The sequence below is a fragment of the Lissotriton vulgaris genome, chromosome 6, assembly GCF_964263255.1.
Source record: "Lissotriton vulgaris chromosome 6, aLisVul1.2, whole genome shotgun sequence".
NCBI classification, from domain to species: Eukaryota; Metazoa; Chordata; class Amphibia; order Caudata; family Salamandridae; genus Lissotriton; species Lissotriton vulgaris.
Window position 1 is genome coordinate 1020063955 of NC_141694.1, and position 24317 is coordinate 1020088271.

At 47.0% G+C, this 24317-nt stretch overlaps 1 protein-coding gene across 3 annotated transcripts in view; it reads right to left on the reverse strand.

The window, feature by feature from the left end:
• The window catches only part of LYST (lysosomal trafficking regulator), a 4348576-nt gene that overhangs the window by 874730 nt on the left and 3449529 nt on the right, over positions 1 to 24317 (reverse strand). For all 3 annotated transcript variants that reach the window (XM_086927077.1, XM_086927076.1, XM_086927078.1), the window contains one exon: positions 2792 to 3022. In XM_086927077.1, the coding sequence (XP_086783203.1) occupies positions 2792 to 3022 (231 nt within the window). The remainder of the gene's footprint in view (positions 1 to 2791; positions 3023 to 24317) is intronic.

The following is a 24317-nucleotide window of genomic DNA, read 5'->3' on the forward strand; positions in this document are numbered from 1 at the left end:
GAGAGCAGCCTTCAGACTAAGTCTCGAAGGAATGTAAAGCAGCTTGTTTTACCATATCAGAACCTCCTGAATGACCAAATGAAAGGAGAACCACACAAGAGATATATAAAATATATCCATTTATTACTAAACACTCTCTACTAACCTCTTTATGGTTGTAAGGATGTCGAGTTCTGGGGGGGTCAGTGTCCGGATGGAACACCAACAAGCCTTGGCAATTGCAACCCACACGGGCAGAGTAAATAAGCTTCAGTGAGGACTACAAAGGTCCTGGGGACTCTACAAGCAATGGAGAGTGACGGCTCGTCTGGAGCAACTAGGAAAGCCCACCGAAAGTCAAAGTTACCCACAGGCCAACGGGCCAGGGATCGCAAAGGGACCGCAAGCTGAATCACGAAATACCAGCCCACGGAACACTCGTGGAGTGTAGGCCGGAAATCTTCAGTGGAAATACTGCTCGGGTCAGGACTACAAGTAGCCTAAAGCAAAGCCTCAGGGATTTCCGAAAAGCATATGCTGCTGCAAAAGTGCACAGTGCACAGGGGTTCGGGTTGCACGGTCCCCACGAGCGATACTGGTCTCAGAGATGCTGAGAGAGCAGATTGACCTCGGGAACCGACTTCCTGTGTTGCAGAAATATTAAGGAGCTCGGGAGATGCAAACCAGTAAGATGCGTTTGGGTGCCTGGTGGTGCAGGGGAGTAATTCCTTTACTCCAAGGTATATTCTTCAGTCATCCAGCGTCGTGCAGATCGTCGAAGGACTTGGTTTCTGTAACAGAGTTTGGCCAGGTAAAATCTAAAGTCCTGTAGTCAGGGGTTCCTACTTTATACCCAAGGAAGGGGTCGGACAAACTCTGGGGACCCACCTATGGGAGGGTCAGGACAGGGGGGTGGCTACACCCATGTCCTTTGTCCAGTTTCACGCCAGATCAGGAGCTAATGGCTCCTGCAACCGGTTTGAACTGGACTATGCACAGGGACACTAAATGTGCCCCCAGTGCAGACTTCAAACACTCTCAGAGTGCACCCACCCAGCTCCAATACACTAAATCCTGTCTGGGAGGTAGTCACACCTCCCTGTGACAGGAAACCTATTGTCAAGCCTTCCCCTGCTCGAGCTTGGCTCAGCAGCAGGAGGGCAGACTCATGTCTGTGGCTGGCAGCATCCATTTTATGACGTCAGGCTCGAGAAAGTTGGTACCGGGTGTACCAGTGTATCACATAAGTCCCTCTAGAAGGGTGGAATAATACCTCCCACAGAAGCTACTGATGTGGAGGTATGATTCCAAGGTTTTGACACAACATGTTTCTAAGCAGCCGTGCTAAAGGTTAACATTACTGTGAGGTTATAATGCACTTAAATATATATAGTTGGCTGCATCACAAACTACCCCGGAATAAAGGTTCAGAAGGATGCAGAGGGGCTCTGCTCACGCAAAAATGCACCCTCTCACATAAAACCCAGCACCCTGCCTTCAGGATTGATAAGGCATAACATAGGGGTGACCGATAGGTTTATATGTGCAGTGATTTAGAGTAGATATAGTGAACTTATATCTAAGTAAGGGGTGTATGCACCACCTTACACAGGCTGCAGTAGTAGACCTGTGGTGTCAGTTTGAATGGTCTCTCAGGGGTGGCATAATACATGCTGCAGCCCCTGAGAGGCCTCTGCGGTACCTATGCCCTGGGTACATAGTATACTATATACTAGGGACTTATAAGGGTACCCCAGAATCTAATCTGGAGTGTACCTAAAGTACATGCAATCAGGAGAAAGCAGCTTGACTGGGGTCCTGGGTTGCAGGATCCCAGTCATTCTAAGTCGAAAACAGTGATACATCAGCAAAAAGTGGGGGTAAAAATAAGAAGCAGATCATACTCTCCTACAGCGCACATTTGTACCTTCGGCTCGGCCCACCAGCATTCAGCCAGTAGCTACTTAATAAAAAAAACTGAGTCCTGACACACCAAAATGGCTCAAATTAAACACTAGTTACCACAAGAAGCAAAGAGCTTAACAAATTCATGCACTTTCAGTTGTGGGAAAGAATATCCCGTATGCATTTGTGAATTTTTAATATTCGTAGATCATAACAATACATACTGTTTCTTCATTGGCATTAACATGTTTTTACGTTCTAATACAAATAGTGAATGACAAATACAATTACATTAAGGTTTTTACAGGAGCTAATACAATATAAATGTATAAAGTACTAGCTTACCCGTCGCACGTCGCTGCGATTTCAGAAGAAAGGAAATGTAAGTAAACTTGTTATGATAACATTCAATTTACATTGTGTCATTTTTATTGAAACTTATTCATTTTGATATGGAAAACATTTTAAAGTGCTATTTTAATTCTGTTTATATATACGAGTGCTTGTGGATACACAGTATTTTTTGTTTTTCCGTCTGGTGCGTACACGAATAAATCAGAAGATTTTCCGACGCGTGAGCTGGCAACATACAGTTGTCCATGTGAGAAGCACGGATTCTCCAAATCTAGTCCACACACTTGCAGTGATTGTCCTTGTGCTTTGTTGATGGTCATTGCAAAAGCGAGTCGCATCGGAAACTGTAAACGTTCAGTATTGGAAAGATTATGAGGGCCCTGGGGGCCGGGGGCCGATATTTAACTTTTTTTTTGCCAGAAACCTTCGCGGGAGTGTACTCAACAACTTCCCAAAGTTTCATGGCGATCGGATGAATGGTGTAGTAATGCATAAAGGACAAACAGACAGACATACATTCGTTTTTATATATATAGATTTAGGAATAGCTTACTTGATATAAAACTTCCTTTGTGTGCTCCTTGGTTTCTCCAAAGGCAAGTTGTACAAGCAGACCCATAGCAGCAGGTAACTCTACCTCAGCATTTGGTTTTGAGACAGGTCTGCTAACATGTGGTGTATGGAACAGCTGACGAGGGGTTTGTCCATATGTTTTAATCATAGTTTCCAAAGCACGCCTTTGTACGGGGTCATCTACTGCAGTAACATCCATTCCAAAATATGTCTAAAATGCAATATAAAGCAAACAATGATACAAAGTTTTGGGTTAGAAGAAATGGATAGACAAACTTAAAAAACAATACTGACTGTTGTTGTAAATTAACAGGCAATTGGATTAAGTATTAGCAGAAGACATTTCAATATCTTGAATATCTTGCGTCCCGGCATCCTAGTATTTTGGTTTTAACTGTTAACTTGACATTTAGCGGACTCCATTTTGTATTCACAGCAGCAATCTTGTCTGCCTCATGTTGCCTCGTGTTGACCATGTGCTTTGTCCTTTCTTCCTGTCCACGACGCTTGAAATCTGCCCGGCAACAAGTCATATTTAGCATCCCCCACTCTTGCGCATGTCAAGTAGAGTCCACATCTGTTAGTGATTAGTTCCAGATAGGAATGTGTTTGACGACCCCCAGAACTTGTAACTCATCCCACTGATCGATTGGGCCTCTTGATATTACCTTATATGTACATAAGAACAATTGTTACTTACCTGTAAACAGGTGGTTCTCCAGTATTGGTGTCTTTCATAGATTCACATGCTTGAATATTCCCCGTCGTCGGAGTGGGAGTCCCACGGTAAATAAAATAGCAATAATATACTAAATATATATATAAAAGCATATATACCCATATATAATTAGAAGAAAAAACGTGAAATATGTCAAAGAAGAGGCATAGGTTGCCTACCCAAAATTCTACATAGGAATGCATGGGAATGGAAAAGACCTTATGCAGCCTATCCTTGTCATTATGTTGGTCCAAACTGCAGCCAATCAGGCGACAGCAGCCCTCTAGAACCTTCTCCTCAGAGCTCAACACCTCAGATTTTCGTAGCACAGAGTGACCCAAAGAGTTTATGAGGAGAAGAGAGCCTCTGAGGGGAGGAGGGAGAGTCACATGTGAATCTATGAAAGACACCAATACTGGAGAACCACCTGTTTACAGGTAAGTAACAATTGTTCTTCTCCAGTATTGGGGTGTCTTTCATAGATTCACATGCTTGAATATAGAATAGTTAGCAGTCCGTACTATAATACAAAGTTTCCATAGATACAAAGCATGACCAAAGACTGAAATAACTTTAGGTGTAAGAACACACACAATTGAAAAAATATATAAATAAATATACATAATAAATAGTCATAAATCATATGGAAACTAATAGGAGGAGGGTAGAACAGAGGCTCACCTATTGAAAAAGATTACGGAGCACAGCTTGTCCTACTGCGGCATCCCCTTCAGCCATGGCACCCAGACAGTAGTGCTTCGTGAACGTGTGCCTGCTGGACCACGTGGCTGCTCTGCAAATCTGATGCAACGGGACACCGGCAAAGAGTGCAGAAGAAGACGCCATGGATCTGGTGGAATGGGCCCTTACTGCAGTCTGCAAAGGCTTGCCTGCTTTGTGATGGCAGAAAGCAATAGCCGAAGCCACCCATCGGGCTATTGTAGGTTTGGTGACTGGACGTCCTCTATGAAAGCGGCCATAGGCCACGAAGAGTTGATCCGATTTTCGGAACTGAGCTGTTTTGCTGATGTAGAACTTCAAGCACCTCCTAATGTCTAATGAATGCAAACGTTGCTCCGCAGGAGACTGCGGGTTAGCAAAGAAAGACTTCAGAATAACAGGCTCATTAATATGAAAGTCTGAAGGTACTTTAGGAAGAAAGGTAGGGTTAGTGCGTAGCAGCACAGAATCCGGTTTAAACTGAAGAAAAGATGGTTTGATCGTGAATGCATGCATGTCACTCACTCGACGCGAAGACGTCAAAGCAAGAAGAAGCGCGACCTTCCAGGTGATGTACTTGAGGTCTGCTCTATGTATTAGTTCAAATGGTGCATTCATTAATTGTGTTAAGACAATGTTGAGGCGCCACTCAGGAGGAGGACGCCGAACTGGTGGAAATGTACGAAAGAGTCCCTTGAAAAATTGGCGTATTATCCTTGAGGAGCATAGGGAGGCGGAGCCATCGTAGCGAAAGCGTGAAATTGCCGCCAGAAAAACTCTTAAAGTAGCATGAGACAATCCCGACTGAGCTAGTTGAAAAAAGAAAGGGAGGAGCTCAGCGGGCGTGGCACGCAAGGGATGCACCCCGGCGTCAGCACACCAATGGCAGAAGCGTTTCCATTTTAACTTGTAAGTCTTTATAGTTGATGGAGCTCTGGCCTGAGCAAGGATGTCACGACACTCTTGAGGAATGGCTAGATGTGCAAATTCACAGTGCTCAGGTTCCGGGCTGATAAGCTCAGAGAAGAGGGGTCCGGATGGTAGACGAGGCCTCTTTCCATGGAAAGAAGATCCATCCGAGGATGAAGAAGGATGGGCTCGCATTGAGACAGGAGGAGCAGCTCCGAGAACCACGCTTGTCGTGGCCACCTGGGAGCAATGAGAAGGATGTGGCAGGGTTCTTTCCGTATCATCCAAAGCACTCGCTGCACCAGAGGGATTGGAGGAAAGGCGTAAGCAAACAGACTCGACCAATTCATCAAAAGGGCATTGCCCTGTGACCCTTTGTGGGGATGCCAACTTGCGTAAGCTGGGCATTTGCGGTTCTCTGGAGTTGCGAAGAGGTCCAGTGCTGGGCGACCCCAGCGACTAAAGATCATCTCGAGTGTCGGTTGATGTAGTTCCCATTCGTGGGTGGATGATCGGGACCTGCTTAGGGAATCTGCCAGGAGGTTGGACAACCCCGGAAGATGAACTGCAGTGATTGTGATTTGATGATTGATAGACCAGTCCCAAATCGCCTGTCCTAGGCGGGGTAACACCGGAGACTTCGTTCCGCCCTGCTTGTTTATGTAGTGCATGCAGGTCGTGTTGTCTGTCTGTATGAGGACAGACTCTCCCTGCAGCACGGGTTGAAACGATTTCAGGGCTAAAAAGATAGCCATGAGCTCCAATTTGTTGTTGTGCCAGGCTTTCTGGTGCAGAGTCCATTTCCCTTTGATGGACAGGTCTTGGAGGTGCGCCCCCCAACCCTCCAGAGATGCGTCCGTAGTTAGTGTCATATCTGGGGAGTTAAACAGGAAGGACATTCTGTGAGAAGGTGGCCTGATATGCAGTGCTCACTATTCTAGTGAACACTATGTATCAGTCCAACAACCCTTATTGATGATTGGTTGTAAGTCAACCTTATAGACCAGCTATCCTAGTAGCGTGGATACGAGCAGTCTAAGGCTAAAGACTCGAGAAGGCGTGTTAAGCCAGCTGTTATACCACACATATACCCCTTGAATACCAAGTGAAAGGACACCACACAAGTGTTATGAAAATAAACAAGATATTTATTAAGAATCACAACAGCCCTGTACTCTTTATGAGGACAGGGTACTAAGCACAAAACAAAACTCTTACGAAAATACTTAAGTTAGCACAGTATATACAAATGCCCGAGGGGCACGGAAAACCATATACTCTGAAAGTGGAATGCGAAATTACTAGCAGGTAAGTACAGTACTAATAGGCTTAGGAATCACTAGGACTTGACTATAGAATCTTCAGATTACTTCTAGGAGGCCTAGGGGACTCGGGTGCAGTGTGTGCACTCTCACGCGTGATGCGGGACAAAGTCTATGGTAGCTAGTAATGACAAAGTTAGTGTTCTCGGGCGAACCTGACCTGGTAGGGAGAAAACGAAAGTGGATCTTGACCCTTGGATAGTGAGGCTATGCTGGGGCACCGAAATGCCGAAGTTACCTAGCCCAGGGGCTGCAGCTGCATAGGTCTCAAAAGACGTCGGGAATCCTCGTAGACGGACCAGGAGCCTGGAAGAAAGAAGTTGCTGGCAGGCGACCAGTGAAGAAAGTTCGATGGACCCAAGCCTGGATCGAAGGAAGATGACACCTGAAAGCAGAGGGGACCAAGTTCGAGACTACTAGCCAGTAGTCAGTGGGCACCAGGAGGGCACCGGATGGTAGCCACCTCGACTAGGTGAGTGGGTGACGCTGTGTTCGCAGACCTCACGGACCAGGACGCGTTGTCGGCGACCAGGATGGAGGAGCGAGCTGTCCCACGATGGATGAAGCTGTCGGCGTCGCTGGACCCAGGATTGGGCAACAAAACCTTGGCAAATTCAAGCCCACGCGGTGGACTCAAAATGGCGTCTGGAGTGGACCAGGAGGGTCCGGGGTGCCTCTCTTGAAGAAGGAAGCAAGGGCCAGTCTGGAGCAACCAGACCAGCAGCAGTGATGTCGTCGGGCGTCGTGAAGAAGGCCACAAGCCAGCCGGCTAGTAGCCACACAGCGCGGTGAGCACGCAAAAGCAGAAGGGCCCCACGCAGATCGTGGAGATGCTGGAGGGCTGATCTTCGGTGCTGGAGCTGCTCAGGGTTGGGGCTTCTCGGACCCCAAAGCACTCACCAGTGGAGCACACGGTGGGCTTGTTGCAAAGAAGTCGTGCAGTCTTGGCGATCGTCGGTCCCTCGAGGTCTCGTCGCACTCACGGTTCTTAGCTTTGCTGTAGAGGTGAGTAGAGGTCAGAGGTGCCAGGGAAGCCGGGTCTCGTCGAGCTGGGTCGTCGGATTCGTGAAGAAGGACTTGCAGCAGACCGCAGTGTTCTTAGGATGGTGCCCGCTTGATGCAGGGTGACTGCTCCTTAGCCACAAGGGAGAATCTTGAAGAAGGAAATCTTGATGTCTTTCGCAGAAAGTCGTGTCTTGATTCCAAAGATGATCTAATTTGAACAGGGGGCCCGCTCCTATCTTTATACTAAAAAAGAGGGCTGACCCGGTGACTAGGTCCTGCCTATGGGTGGGACTAGGAGGGGGGTGGTTACACCCCTCTCCCATGCCGGACTTCCCCAGGCCAGGGGCTGGTGTGCCCCTGGAACTGGTTCAGACTGGCCTATGCGTAGTGAGCACCGGGGTGCCACTCAGCAGTCACCTTCCTGTAAAGCCCTGCCTACCCAGGATACACAAAACCATGTCTGGGACGGTGCTAGCACCGCCCCTGACAGGAAACCCTTTGTCCAGGCTCCCCTCGCTGGAAGGACTCCCAGCTGCAGGGGGTCAGACTCGTGTCTGTGGTGGCAGCATCCATTTTGTGGAGCTGAGGCTTCGTTTAACTTTAACCGGGGTTCACAGTTACATACATGTCGTGTCCCTCTAGAAGGGTGGAATGCTAACCCCGTCGCCAGAATTGGCGAGGGGTTAGTATTCCAATTCGTATGACACCTTACTCGACATGTTTTGATAAAGCAATACCAAAGATAGCATTTAACCGCGAGGATTATAATGCACTTAAGAGTATATTGTATGCGATATCATGGAACAGCTATTAGGACTTGATTCCGCAAGCTGCAGACAGGCTCAGCTCATGCCAGAGCACCATCTCACACGATTCCAAGCACTCTGCCTTCAGGATTGTTAAGGCCTGCCATAGGAGTGACTGATAGGAATCTGTGTGTCCATTTTAGGGTTAGATATAGGTACACTATATCTAAAGCAAAGGGTGATTACACGACTTTGCCCCAGCTGTCATGCAGCCAGTTGTGTCAAATTTAGGAGGCCAGCCAGGGGTGGCATAATACATGCTTCAGCCCCTGGTAGGCCCTGGGTACACCTATGCCCTGAGTTACAGGGTCTGATAAGGTGGCCCAGTACCAATTGGTAAATGCACCTAGGGTACATGTTGTAATTTAGAGAGAGAACAGCCAGGCTGTGGGTCTGATTGGCAGGCCCACAGCCAGAGAAAGTCGTAAACCAGTGAAACAAAAGCAAAAAATCTGGGTGATCATAGGATTGCAGACCCTACTCTCCTACACATTCCTGCTGCAAGATGACGTGGCTGTGCCCACCATTTAAGCGCCTTTCTCATGGAAATCGTGACAGAAATCTGATCGTTGAAGGAACCGGTGACTTGACGCCACTGTCCGTCCAGTTCTTCTTGAATAGGTCGTGCACGTAGTCTGCAATGAGGGATAAGAGCGATGCACGAAGAAGCCATCCCTAGAAAGGACTTCAATAGACGAACTGAAATGCACCTTTTTGACAGCAGAAGAAATACTAGGCGTAGACTCCTCTGTTGACGTTCCAGGGAGACAAACGCCTTTGTCAGCTTGGTGTCCAGCGTGGCCCCTAGGAAATCCTTGCAAGTTGTTGGCTGCAATTGAGAATTTTTCCAGGTTGATGGACAGACCCAAGGAACGAAATACCGTCTGACAAATGGAGGTATGGTGCAGCAGTTGTGAGCGGGACTGAGATTTCAAGAGGCAGTCGTCGAGATATGGGAATATCTGGATACCTTGGAGGCGAAGAAAAGCCATGGCCGGAGCCAATATCTTGGTAAAGACTCGGGGGGGGGGATCGGAGGCCAAATGGAAGGACCTTGAACTGGAAATGCAGGTGTCCCACCTTGAATCGCAGGAACTGCCGATGACCTGGGAGTATAGGTGTAGGAAGGTGGATACCTGACTATGGTTGCCCCCAACTTTTTGCCTGGTGTTTTGCTGGTTTTCCGACTTAGTTGGCCTGGGACCCTGCCAATCAGGACCCCAGGCCTACTGCTCTCTCTGTGAAATGGATTCCCTGTACCTTAGGTACATATCCAATTGGTACTGGGACACCTTATCAGACCATGTAACTCAGGGCATAGGTGTACCCAGGGCCTACCAGGGGCTGCAGCATGTATTATGCCACCCCTGGCTGGCCATCTAAATCTGACACAACTGGCTGCACGACAGCTGGGGCAAGGTGGTGTAAACACCCTTTGCTTTAGATATAGTATACCTATATCTAACCCTAAAATGGACACACAGATTCCTATCAGTCACTCCTATGGCAGGCCTTGACAATCCTGAAGGCAGAGTGCTTGGAATCGTGTGAGATGGTGCTCTAGCATGAGCTGAGCCCGTTTGCAGCTTGCGGAACCAAGTCCTAATAGCTGTTACATGATAACGCATACCATATACTCTTAAGTGCATTATAATCCTCGCGGTTAAATGCTATCTTTGGTATCGCTTTATCAAAACATGTCGAGTAAGGTGTCATACGAATTGGAATACTAACCCCTCGCCAATTCTGGCGACGGGGTTAGCATTCCACCCTTCTAGAGGGACACGACATGTGAACCCCGGTTAAAGTTAACTCGAGCATCAGCATCACAAAATGGATGCTGCCACCACAGACACAAGTCTGACCCCCTGCACCTGGGAGTCCTTCCAGCGAGGGGAGCTTGGACAAAGGGTTTCCTGTCAGGGGCGGTGCTAGCACCATCCCAGACAGGGTTTTGTGTATCCTGGGTAGGCAGGGCTTTAGAGGAAGGTGACTGCAAGTGGCACCCCGGTGCTCACATGCATCTGCCGGCTAGAACCAGTTCCAGGGGCACACCAGCCCCTGAGCTGGGGAAAGTCCGGCATTGGAGAGGGGTGTAACTACCCCCCCTCCTGGTCCCACCCCTAGGGCAGGACCTAGTCGCGTACCCACCCCTTTCTTTAGGATAAAGGCAGGAGCAGGGACCCTTCCAAATTAGATCATCTTTGAATCCTGAAACTACTTTCTACGAAAGGAACTCTCGACTTCTTCTCAAGATTTCTCCCTTGTGATTAAGGAGTAGTCACCCTGCATCCGCAGGCACCATCTATAGAACACTGTGGTTTGCTGCACGTCTTTCCTTCGGAATCCGACCGACCAGCACGACGAGACCCGGCTTCCCTGGCACCTCTGACCTCTACCTACCTCTACAGCTAAGCTGAGAACCGTAGGTGCGACGAGACCTCGAGGGACCGGCCATCATCAGAACTGCACGACTTCTATCCAGCACGACCGCCGAGGGATCCTCTGGTGAGTGCTTTGGGGTCCGAGAAGCCCCAACCCTGAGCAGCTCCAGCACCGAAGTACAGCCCTCCAGCATCCACCAGATCTGCGTGGGGCCCTTCTGCTTTTTGCTGCTCACCGCGTTGTCTGGCTACTAGCCCGCTGGCTTGTGGCCTTCCCGACGACGACCGACGACAACAACACCGCTGGTCTGGTTGCTCCAGACTGGCCCTTGCTCCCTTCCAAAAGAGGAGCACCCCGGACCCTCCTGGTCCATTCCAGACGCCATTTTAGGTCCACCGCGTGGGCTTGAATTTGCCAAGACTTGTTGCCCCAATCCTGGGTCCAGCGACGTCGACAGCAGCAACCATCGTGGGACAGCTCGCACCTCCATCCTGGTCGCCGAAAACGCCTCCTGGTCCGTGAGACTGCAGAGCCCAGCGTCGCCCACTCACCTGGTCGAGGTGACTCCATCCGGTGCCATCCTGGTGCCCATCTAATCACTGGCTAGTGATTCAGAACTTGGTCCCCTCTGCTTACAGGTGTCTTCCATCTTCGATCCAGGCTTGGATCCACCGAACAATCTTCACTGGTCGCCTTCCAGCAACTTCTTCTTTCAGGCTCCATAGACTGCAACGAGGATTCCCGACGTCTTTTCAGACCTATGTAGCCGCAGACCCTGGGCTAGGTAACTTCGGCATTTCGGTTCCCCAGCATAGCCTCACTATCCAAGGGTCCAGATCCTTTTTCGTTTTCAGCCTATCTAGTCGGATTCGTCCGATATCCTTAACTTTGCTTTTACTAGCCTCCATGGACTTTGTCCCGCATCCCGCGTGAGAGTGCACACTCTGCACCCGAGTCCCCTAGGCCTCCTGCTAGTAATCTGAAGGTTCAGTAGGCCAGTCCTAGCAATTCCAAACCCTATGAGATTAGTACTTACCTGCAAGTAATTTCGCATTCCACTTTTAGAGTATATGGTTTATCGTGCCCCTCGGGCATTTGTGTAAATTGTGCAACTTAAAGTATTTTCGTAAGAGTTTTGTTGTGTGCTTAGTACTCTGTCCTCATAAAGAGTACAGGGCTGTTGTGATCTAAATAAATACACTGTTTATTTTCATAACACTTGTGTGGTGTCCTTTCACTTGGTGTTCAAGGGGTATATGTGATGGTATAACAGCTGACTTAACACGCCCTCTAGAGTTTAGCCCGAAGACTGCTCGTATCCACGCTACTAGGATAGCTGGTCTATAAGGTTGACTTACAACCAATCATCAATAAGGGTTGTTTGGACTGATACAAAGTGCTCACTAGAATAGTGAACATTATATATCAGGCCAACTTCTCACAATAGGGACATGGAAGTAGGCGTCTCGGAGGTCGATGGTTGCCATGAAATCTCCGATCGAGAGTAAACGCAAGATTTCTGAAAGCGTTAGCATACGGAAGGATTGATCCTTGAGATATTGATTGAGTGCTCTCAAGTCCAATATGGGTCGCCATTCTCCGTTTTTCTTGACAATTAGGAAAAATCGGGAATAAAACCCTTTCCCTCTCTGAGACTTTGGCACTACTTCTACCGCACCCTTCTGAATCAGAAGGCGAACTTGCTGAAATAGTTCCTTGAGGTGCGGAGGGGGCGGTCCGGAAGGTGGCGTCGGAGGAGGTACTTCGACAAATTCCAATGCATGGCCTTTTTCCACAATGTCGAGTACCCAACGGTCCATTGTAATGGAGGACCATTGAGAACCAAACAGAGAGATTCGACCTCCAATTCTCAGATTGGAAGGCAAGTCATTGACGTTTGTTGGAAGTTCCCCTGTAAGTGGACTTTCCTCGATAGATTTTGGCAGGCTGCTGACGAGAAGACTGTTGTCGGCTCACGGAGAAACGTTGGTTGCCTTGGTTATAGGACCGATATTGACTGTTTCCTCCTCGAAAAGTGGAGGTAGTGCCTCGCCCTCGGGCACCCCGAAAGGGCTGTTTCTTAAATTGAAGGGTACCTAAGGCACGTGCGGTGTCAGTGTCTTTCTTTATGGATTGCAACGCTTCATCAATGTGAGCTCCAAAAAGTGATTCGCCGTCATATGGCATATCAAGAATTTTTGTTTGAACTTCCTGCCGAAAAGAAGTCGAGCGTAGCCAACCTTGCCGACGTAAAACGGCCGCTCCAGCGAGTTGTCGAAAACCAGTGCAGGCCACATCCACTGCACAATCAATTAGTTCTTCGGAAGTTCTCTCACCTTCTTGCAGAAGTTGCTGCGCTTCCGCCTTGGAAGCATCCAGAAGTAACGCCACATAGGCGGACATATCTGCCCAAACTTGGCGGTCATAGCGACCTAAAATGGCCATAGCGTTAGCCACTCGTACAGTTGTAGAGGACATGGAGGAAAACGTACGGCCTATTGCATCAAGGCGTCAGCCCTCCCGGTCTGGAGGAGCGGTGATAGTAGATGCTGGATTCCTCGATCCTCTCTGAGCTGCCTGCGTAACGACAGAATCAGGCTTAGGCTGGCCCGTAAGGCATGCCGGAGATCCCACCGGCGCCTTATATTTCTTTTCCAACCTTGGCAATTGTGCTGGTAAAGAATTTGGGGTCTTCATGAGTTTTACCCCTTCAGCCCAGATGAAATCTATAATCGGGACAGTGTGAATCTGTTTGAACGGTTGGTTCTTAAAGTCATAGAGGAAGCAATCTTCCTCTCTCTGGACTCGTGGTAACTTGAATCGTTGTGCCGCCCTGTCCATCAATTGGTGGAAGCTTGCAATATCCACTGGAGGAGAATTCCCTGGCGTCACCTGAGATGGGGATAGTGTCTGTGCACGATAGTCATCCCACTCCGCCATCTGATCATCATCACCATCCACATCCGAAACTTCCCCATCCTCACGCTCTGGAGGGTTCTCATCGTCATCATCAGGGTAAAGAGTTGCATGAACCTGAACCGATGTGCTTCTATAAATGGTAACAGGCGGTGTTGGTAACGAAGTAGCAGTTGACGGTTCTGTAACCGGGTGCAACATCGATGGGACAGTAGACACTTGTGGGGATGGCGGAAATCGCCGATAGTAATCATCCAACATGCTTTGGAGGCTTGAAATCATAGATAAAGGCAACATCGCAGCTGGCATTTGAGACCGAACTTCATGATGTTGGCCATACTGTTCTTCTTCATCATTACTGAAGTCTTGGCACTTTATATTGAAGTCTGAAAGCCTTTGAGCCTGGCCGTCAGACTCCTGATCCGAGTCCGTAGCAAACAAAGGAGAGGGTGGAAGAGTCATTCCCCCTTCTGTAAAAGTTCCGAAATGGTCCGAGTTGCTGGAAGACAGCGGTAACAAAGGCAGCGAGGCAAATGAAGAAGCTGACATTGAAACTGCATCTTGCGACCTTGTCGACGGCAATCTATCCGTTGTTTTCTTCGAGGGAGCTGTCATCGAAATTGTCGTCGACGAGGACATCGTCGACGGAGACGTCAGCATTGGAGCCGTCGACGGAACCTTCATGGACGTAGTTGTCGACTAAAGCTTCAGTTTTAACTTTTTTGTCGACGGAGCAGTCGTCGACGGAGCAGTCGTCGACAGGACAGCCGTAGACGGGACAGCCGTCGACGGGACAGGGTAAGAAGACACTCTCGTCGACGGGACAACTGTCGACGGAACCCTCGTCGTCGACGGAACACTCGTCGAAGGCGTCAACGGAACACTCGTAGTCGAAGGCGTCGACGAAACCAACATCTTCAAGTCTTTCGACGACTGAAGTTTCTTCGTCGACGAGGACGAAATTGGAATAATTGAAGACAAAGTCTTGGAGCTAAGAATAACCCTCATCAACGACGCCGGGGCTGACGACGATCCAGAGGCAAGCGTCGTTGTGACTGTCGTCGTCGATTTTGATCCAGAGACAGCCATTCTCGTCGACGGAGTTGAAGCCACCGTCGTCGACGGAAAATCAGTTTTCTTCAGAGAAAAACTGGAAGTAGAAGAAGAAGGAGCCTGAGAGCCAGGTCTCGTGGGCCCAGAAGTGGTAGGAAATGGTGAAGACACCGCAGGCGTTAAGGAGAGAGACATTTTCCTCTTTTTCAAAAATGGAGAAGGAACCTCCCGCACACTACCACGCTTTGAAGCTGCTTTTGAATGGCCTGAAATGAGACTTTCAGCATCAGAAAGTGCATTGTCTTTATCCTTTAGCCTCTGAAGCCAGAGTAGTAAACGGCCTTCTCTATCTTTAAGAGTCTTTGTGGAGAAAGTTCTACAGAACTTACAGCTTCCCACCTCATGGTCAGGGCAAAGGCAGTAAATACACTTACTGTGTGGGTCCTCATGAAACAGTCTTAGCTTTCCACAGGATGAACAGGCTCTGAAAAGAGACTTCTTATTAGAAGACATTGTAGAAAAACAGGAAAAACCTAAAGAGAATAGAAAACTGAGCAGAGCTCAGGGAGACTCCCTTACACACGACGTGCGGTAGAAAATCTGAGGTGTTGAGCTCTGAGGAGAAGGTTCTAGAGGGCTGCTGTCGCCTGATTGGCTGCAGTTTGGACCAACATAATGACAAGGATAGGCTGCATTAGATCCTTTCCATTTCCATGCATTCCTATGTAGAATTTTGGGTAGGCAACCTATGCCTCTTCTTTGACATATTTCACATTTTTTCTTCTAATTATATATGGGTATATATGCTTATATATATATATTTAGTATATTATTGCTATTTTATTTACCGTGGGACTCCCACTCCGACGACGGGGAATATTCAAGCATGTGAATCTATGAAAGACACCCCAATACTGGAGAAACTGTGCTCTTGTGTTTGTACTGCCTTATTTTGAGCCCCTGCGTGGGTATAAATAAACCACGCTTTCTTAGCTCGTGGTGATACTTCTTGCAATGCCGAAGGGTACTGTTTGAACCGTAGCACCACCTCATGAGGTGTAATAAATATTACTTTTTCTATTCCAGTTTCTGTGCCAACTTCTTCCTACTAGTCTGAGGACTTGCGCAGAGAAGGGCGAACCTCTAGCACTAGCAGGCCTGGCTGAAGCTTGCTACGACACTGTGACAGGACAGATAAAGAGAACTAGGTGAATGTTTTCATGAAGACTAGAGTAATATTTACTTCCCTCTGGTAATAATATTTATGGGCGATACGTGATCTTCCTGTAGATTCCTCACTTTAAGAATATCCTTCCAAGGCATCAAACAGGTCTTGAAAACTTTCTTAGACAACAGTAAGGATAAGTTACTTACCTGTAATCCTCGTTCTCTTCCATGGGTATCCTATCCTCATCAAAGTCTTGAGCACGGAAAATTCCCGCCCATGTGTGGGGACCCCAGAATCTATAACAAATTATATATGAAAACATATACATACATATATATATATATATTTTTTTAATTTTAATTTTAATTTTTTTTTGGGAGAAGTACGTGGCCTGGGGGGGCCCGAATGAAAAATGGCTGGATAACATCATGATTTGGTCGAGATATATCGACGACTTGTTTGTCGTCTGGCGTGGCGACATCTCCTCCGCGGAGGAGTATGTGGCGGGGCTGAACGACAATGAGTTGAACCTCAGATTCACCAGTACAATGAGTAGAACATCTGTACACTATCTCGACCTAGAGGTCTTTGTAAAGGAGAGTTCCCTACATACCAGGCTTTACCGCAAGCCGACGGCTGGCAACACCGTGTTACACGCGGCGAGACACCATCCGAAAAGCATGGTTAAAAATATTCCTTTTGGAGAACTACTGCGTATAAAAAGAAATTGCTCAGACTCTAGCGATTTCACGCAGGCACAAGAAGGAGCGGTAGCCAGGTTTAGAGAGAGAGGGTACTCTAGGTCACTCCTCATGGAAGCAACTAGGCGAGTAGACCTTATCGACAGGAAAGACCTCATACAAACCATCACGAGGGACAGAGTAGAAGACTGTACAACCAGGATGATCACCAGTTATAACATGAGATCTAACGAACTGGTGCAGATATTTAACAAGAACTGGCACATCCTAGGCACAGACCCAGTGATGAAAAGAGTCATACCAGAAAGGCCGTCTATCACCTATAGACGCTGTCAATCCCTCAGTGATCATCTTGTAAAAAGCCACTATGTAGACCTCCCCAAAAGTGTAAGAAATAAACCCATCAACGGTTTCTTCCCATGCATGCAATGCAAGGCATGCAAATACAGTAAAAAAAGAACCAAGTACGAAGGGAGAACTAACGATCCACGGCCAATGAGAGAAATAAAGACATTTCTGAATTGCAATTCAGAGTTTGTAATTTACTGCCTGGTATGCCCATGTGCCAAAAGGTACATTGGGAGCACCATCAACCAAGCTAAGACACGTATCCTGGAACATATGCGTGCCATCGCAAATAAGGATAAGAACTACCCGGTGGCACGCCATTTCGAGACCCACCATGGAAGCAATAGGGACCTATTATCCTTCTACTTAATAGATCAGCTAGAGAGAAGGGAGCGAGGTGGGGGCAGGATAAGGTTACTAAGAGCGATGGAGTCCAGGTACATCATTGACCTCCAGAGTATGCAACCGAAAGGGCTCAACAACGACGAAAAACTCTGGGTACATTTAGAATAGATAGTACTCACTCCCAAGCTGGTTCAGGAAGAGAAACCCACACTGCAGATAGAACAACCCAACACTGTAAACTAAGATGGGTAACTTTCCAGTTGGCAGCAAAGAAACTGGTAACAACAGATAAGAACAAAATGGATTTCTGCCCATACAGGGCACCATAACTTGTGCAAGTTAACAGGGTTAATACATCAACTGTCCACTGAGCCCATTCAGGGCACAATTATGTACATTTATGAATTATTTGTAAATATATTTAATTTCCCCGTGGACATGGGTGAAGGAAAGTGTATCATGAACTGTGGATGCAAAATATGTATATACACAACGGACAACAGTAGAGAATATACCCTGTGACTTGACCTTTGTTTTAAGGATTTTTATGTCTAATGAACTTTTGCACTAGCACTTCTTCCAAACGCCATTTATCGCCCTGTTAAAACTGTAAATAGTGTTGTTAACGATATGTTGAATTGCACGTTCAAACATGGCCGCCGCAAAACATCTTGGCGAGCACTTGTCCACTTTCTATGTTTTGTGAAGTGGTGGGGGATTTAATGGCGATATGCACAATGTATGGCTGACACCGAGGAAGCCAAATAGGTGAAACGCGTCTGTCGAGGGGGCAGGGGGGTCTGCCAATAAACCATTTTGGTTGACACATCGACTTGGAGTGCCGTCCTTTTTTGACCTCTAGCAGACTCACGGAGGTGTGTGGAAACATGGGGTCCCGCAGCGCTACTCGCATTCACCATAATCACCGCACGGAGGCGGTTCCAGCTCCCGGAGGAGCCCAGCGCCAATCACAGCAGCACAGCACGGGACTCCAGAGTCCAGGAGCCCGTGCGTGACCAGGTGCTAGAGGAGGCACGCCCAACTGCCCGCCGGCGATAAAATCCCTCGCCGGTCCCGCTGGTGCGGGTCCCGCAGCGCTACTCGCATTCACCATAATCACCGCACGGAGGCAGTTCCAGCTCCCGGAGGAGCCCAGCGCCAATCACAGCAGCACAGCACGGGACTCCAGAGTCCAGGAGCCCGTGCGTGACCAGGTGCTAGAGGAGGCACGCCCAACTGCCCGCCGGCGATAAAATCCCTCGCCGGTCCCGCTGGTGCGGGTCCCGCAGCGCTACTCGCATTCACCATAATCACCGCACGGAGGCGGTTCCAGCTCCCGGAGGAGCCCAGCGCCAATCACAGCAGCACAGCACGGGACTCCAGAGTCCAGGAGCCCGTGCGTGACCAGGTGCTAGAGGAGGCACGCCCAACTGCCCGCCGGCGATAAAACAACAACAGGTCGACGCAGCGCGGGACGCAGCGCGGGACGAAGCCCGGACAAAGGGCGGGCCGTCTGTGGCCGTCAGGGGCCGGAGGAGGCTGGGCTGGCCCACCCCCCTTATTCATTCCAGCAAAGGTACTGTCCATTTACCATTTTGGTTCACTGTTTCTTGTATAATGGGGAAAAGGAAGAATACTGAGGAACTTACTGATGCTGGAGGGCATACCAAGGGAGGAAAACAACCGAAAAGACAAAAATGCAAGCCTACCAGAAAGCGCCAACTACATGCAGCAGGGAACTGTGTAATGGATAGAATTGATGACCTACTTGCAGACTGTTCTGACTTACTAACAACCTCCTCTAATGAAGGGGTTGATGACCATGTGGCTACTGGCATGGGAATTGTAAAGGATGGAAAGATTGCTACAAGGGGACCAGTGGTTATACCTGAAATGTTTATGTCCAAGCCACAATCAGGGGTTAAATCATCACCACAGGAAATATCAGATGAAAGCCTAGCGAGTGTGACTGGAAACATCGTAAATGTTTTAAACATTCCTTGTTCCAATAAATTTGCTATTCTAGCTCACATTGAAAATTCGCATCTAGACAAGGAGCCGGATATGACAAATCCTGGTCCTAGCGAGTCAGTAACCATTCTGCAGGGTGATCCTGAGGTAGATGATCGAACTAATAATCCTCTGTATAAACTTGTAACTCATTTATGTGATCTAATTATGGGGATGCAAGTCAAAATTGATGATTTAACCGCAGTTGTTAGCAATCTAAATGTAAATAAGAAAGCCCTTACAGCCCCCCAAGCTCCAAGATTAAGCCAGGGTGGTGTATTAGTACAGACAGGAAACACTGCCCCAAAATCAGGCGAAAAGCCAGAAACAGACACAACTGTATTTAGACACTGCAATAATAGTGAGACACCTAAAACAGGGTCCCAATCGCCTGGTGGAAATCAGCTATCACACCCTACTGCCGCAATACCATCAAGTAATATACCAGGTTTATTGGGACCCAACCAACCCCTTAGGCCGAAACAAGCTGGTAGCAACATTGTATCTAGTCATCAGAAAAGTACTGGCCCTATCCAAAAAAATTCTGGGACCAGTAAACCGGACCGAAATATTTCCAAGTCACCTCCAGTATACCTGATCAATATACCTAAACTCCCTGTCGGTAGAGATCGTGAATCACCTGACGCCTTAACTAATAAAGCCATCCATTGGATTAGACATGTAAGGGGTTGCAGATCGGTGATCAGGGAAGACATTCTCCGAGCAAGTAGGCTTACCTTTAAGGGCGATGCCTATGATTGCATTGAACTTATTCTAAAAAACCCTGGGATAGCCGGAGAATTGTTAAACTTAGAATTTAGATCCTGCTCCCCAGATTATTCCAGGATCCAAATGAGAGCTACTCCCCCACAATCCTGGAAGTCCGCGGGGGAGAAAAAGGAGGATATTGTACTTGGGGAAAGTTCAGGTTTGGACTCCAACGATTGACTCCAATTGCAATCTTTATTATCATCTTCCATCGATACAGAATTATGTGGACAGGAACCCATTGGTGTTTTAGCAAACTCATCAGAGGAACAAATTTCACCACCTTGTTCCTCAGCTGAGGTTAGTCCCCCAGTTATTAATTTGGAGCTCTTGGAGCAGCCTAGTCCCGTGCTCACTAGTGGTAGATCGGGGTCTGTTCTTTCCTGGAACATAGCTGGCCTAAGGTCTAAGTTGGAGTCACCGGAGTGGGCATTATTTATTAGAGAACATGAAATATGCTTATTCCAGGAAACATGGGCACTAGAAGACCTGTACATGACAGATTACTTGAATTATAGTATCCCTGCAGTGAAGGAAGGGAGAGGGAGACCAGCCGGAGGGCTTACTATTTGGATAAGGCAAGATTTGGGTGTATTAATAAAAACCATTCCGACTAACCACAGGGATGTCCAGATACTAAGTCTCAAGTTTCCAAATGACAAATCAGTCTATGTTTGTAATATTTATGCGAGAAGTACGGGGGGTAGAAAATCTGAGGTTTTACTAGTATTGGAAGACTTTTTGGAAAGTCGACACTTGCCCTCAAATGTAATTGTTGGGGGGGATTTTAATGTAAATTTTGAGCCTCTTTTGAAAGGAAGTTGGAACGTGTCGGAGGAGGAGGATAGGGAATGGGGGATTCCCAAATTGGATCTTGACCCAGTAAACAAATGGACAGATATAGTGGTCCAAATGAATTCTATCTGCTTAAATAAAGGTCTAAGATCAACTAATGGTAGGACCACTGGCGATAAATCTGGTGTATGTGGCAATCGCAAGAGCAGAATAGACTACATTTTGATTAACCTGGGTCTATGGAAATATCTTAAAGACATGGTAGTCATAGATAGGGTAGAGAGTGACCACAATCCCCTGTCTATGAGTCTTACTTACTGGGAATCTCCTGAACATCTTGGGGCTAAGATGGTTCCTTCCTCCTCCCACGATATTGTAATATCTAATGACATGCGCCACATCCGGTGGTCCAAAGTTTCACTCCTTAAAGAGAACATGGATTTTATAAGCAGCAAGCTTGAACAGGCAAAATGTGATCTATTGATGTTATCTGAACCAGTTAATAATTCCTTAAAATTAGGTGAGGGGACCAGGATTCATGAGGTTCTCTTTGGGGAATTAAAGAGCCTTTTTGTTAAGCCCTGCCGGCGGAATCCTTCCCGAGTCCCAGAACCGTCTCGGTGGTATTCTAGCGAATGCAGGAAGGCCCGCCTAAATCTGGGAGAAGCAATCAAATCAGAGATAACTGAGAATATTAGAGCAGCTAGACTAACATATAAAAACACTGTCTTAAGTGCCAAGCGAGACTGGGATGAAAAAAGGTGGAATGACCTCAAGGAGGCAGGATCTTCTAAAGACCCGCGAAAATTCTGGAATGTCTACAAATGGGGTGTAGACGCAAATCCGGATAAACCGCAAAATTGGGTCCCCCAAGAAAAATGGGTAGAATATTTCCAGCCCCAGTATGCTAAAGGCAAAGACTCCCAACCAGTAGTGGAAGTACCCCTGGAAATTCTAACGGAAGACTTCTTCACTCTGAAAGATGTACAGTGTGCTCTAGACTTAGCGGTCCCTGGTAGAGCGCCAGGCATCGATGGCATACCTGCAGATCTATTTTTACAAGATAAGAACTCCTGGGGCAACTACCTATTTCTCCTGTCAAATATGATCGCTAGGGGAGCTCCAATACCAAGCTCCTGGAACGGAGCAGAGATCATACCCGTATACAAAAAAGGGGATAGGTCCCAGCCAGGAAATTACCGGCCAATCAGCCTGATTGATACATCCCAAAAAATATTTGGCAGGCTGGTTTTAAACAAAATCCTAGACTGGGAACGTGATAATAAGATCTTATCACACCTTCAGGCAGGGTTTAGAAACTCAATTAGCACTATCGACCAGGTGCTGCATTTCGCAATGCTCTACTGGAAGATAGTGACAATTGGTCATGGAAGCCTTTATGCCGCTTTCATAGATTTAAGAGCGGCATTCGACCTGGTCCCTCGCTCCACACTATGGAATGTTCTTAATAACATGGGTATGCCAGGGACTCTTTTATCCCTGGTAAAAAGATTGCACGAACAGAATTACGCACAGATTAGGTGGGGGAGTCCCGGTAATGTTACCCCACATTTCCCAGTGGAAACTGGAGTACGACAGGGCTGCGTCCTGGCCCCAACCTTATTTTCTTTATACATTAATGATGTGGCACAAATTTTAATTGATTCCAACGTTGATGCACCTACCATTGCTGGAGCCAAAGTGCCCATTTTAATGTTTGCTGACGATTGTCTTTTAATTGCAAAAACTCCAAGTGGGATTCAAAAAAGTTTAGGTCTCTTTGAAGATTTTTGTATAGCACGTGGGTTAGAGGTAAATGTTCAAAAATCAAAATTTATGACTTTTAATGCATCTAAATCTTTTAAGGGAACCGTGCTTATGAATAAGCGCCCGCTGGAAAGGGTCCAATCCTTCACCTATTTGGGAGTTTGTATCCAGCATAATTTGTGCTGGAACCAACAAATTGAGCTGGCTACCCTCAAGCATAGACAGCTAGCGGGTGCTCTGACTGTAGAACATGCCAAATCCCTTACTAAACCTATATCCCCAGTATTGCAAGTTTATAATGGCAAAGTGGTTAGTTCCACTCTGTACGGGGTTGAAATGTGGGGAACTGAAAATCTCAAGGGGATGCCAATCTCAGAGAATGCCTTTTTAAGGAATCTAATAAAATTGCCTAAGAGTACCCCCTTGATCCCTCTTTTTTATGATTTAGGCATGTTCCCAATAGCACTTATAGCTTCTCTACGCCCTATTTTGTATTGGAGGAGGATTTGGACCACCCCGGAACTGGAAACCTACTCAAGGGGTTTACTCGATATAATCAGTAGTGATACCTATCACAAAATAAAGTGGTTAAGACACATTAGGTGCCTACTGTTTGATTTGGGTTTGCGGGATTTGTGGGATGACCCCACTAACAGTAGGTTTCCTCCCAAAAAGGCACTTAAGAAATTATACTGGCAGTTTGTGGCTTCCAGGTCTTTCAGGTCTATCGATCAAGGGTCTTTGACAGGTCCGTTTATGGATGTTAAAAACGTACCCAATTTGGAAGCCTTTTGGGATGTGATCCTAAAACCCCTGGATCATAAATTGTATTTTCAACTGAGAATTGGGAGCCTACCAGTTGGGGCATTTACCAGCAGCTGGTCTAAGCCAGCCAAGACGGCATGTCCGTCCTGCTCAGCACCTATGGAAACTATAGGCCATCTGCTCTTTGAATGCCCAATGTACGCAGTTCCCCGGAGAATATGGCTCCGCCCAATGTGCAGGTTGATGGGCACCGATAGAGGTTCGGTGGCAATTAGAATTATCCGCTCCTGCACTGATATGCCAGTTTACATACCTGTGGCAAAATTCTTAGGCTGGGCCTGGACCATTAGAAACAGATTGTTAAGTGATTAATTTGTACCCAAGGTGTTAAATTTAAATTTTAAATCAATGTACAATGATGAAATGGATATATATTTTTAAATGTAATGTACCTGGAAATTTTGTATCTAAAAAATCTTTTATTCTGATATATGTTTATATTTATTTGTACGTTGCTTTTATGACAATCGTCGAATAAAGCTTGTTTGACTTGACTTGATATATATATACACATATATACTTTTTTCACAAACCAATGCAGCCTCCCAGCATAAATGAAAGGTTAAACAATGTTCTGAAACTTCTGCTTTTGCAACTATAGATTGGAGAAAAGAGACTAGGAGGAGGACAAGAATCACTTGAACTCTCTTTAATGACCAGAAGAAAGTTAATCTGCAAAACAGCCGACATTGTTAACCCATAGGCTGCATTGTAAATTCAATAACATAGAAAATGAAAGCAATTGTAAGCATTAACTGGGACCGTCCCTTTAAGGCAGCCTTGACCCCCAGCTTCCCATCATGCCTCAAGGTGACAGGTTAGTTGTTCTTTCCGGCTCCTTCAGTCAGGACCCAGGAGTTTTCAGCTCAGCTATTTTTGACTTCTTGTCAAGAAATTTCTCTCTAACAATCTGGTAGTTACTGTTCACTCAACGCCCAAATTTTT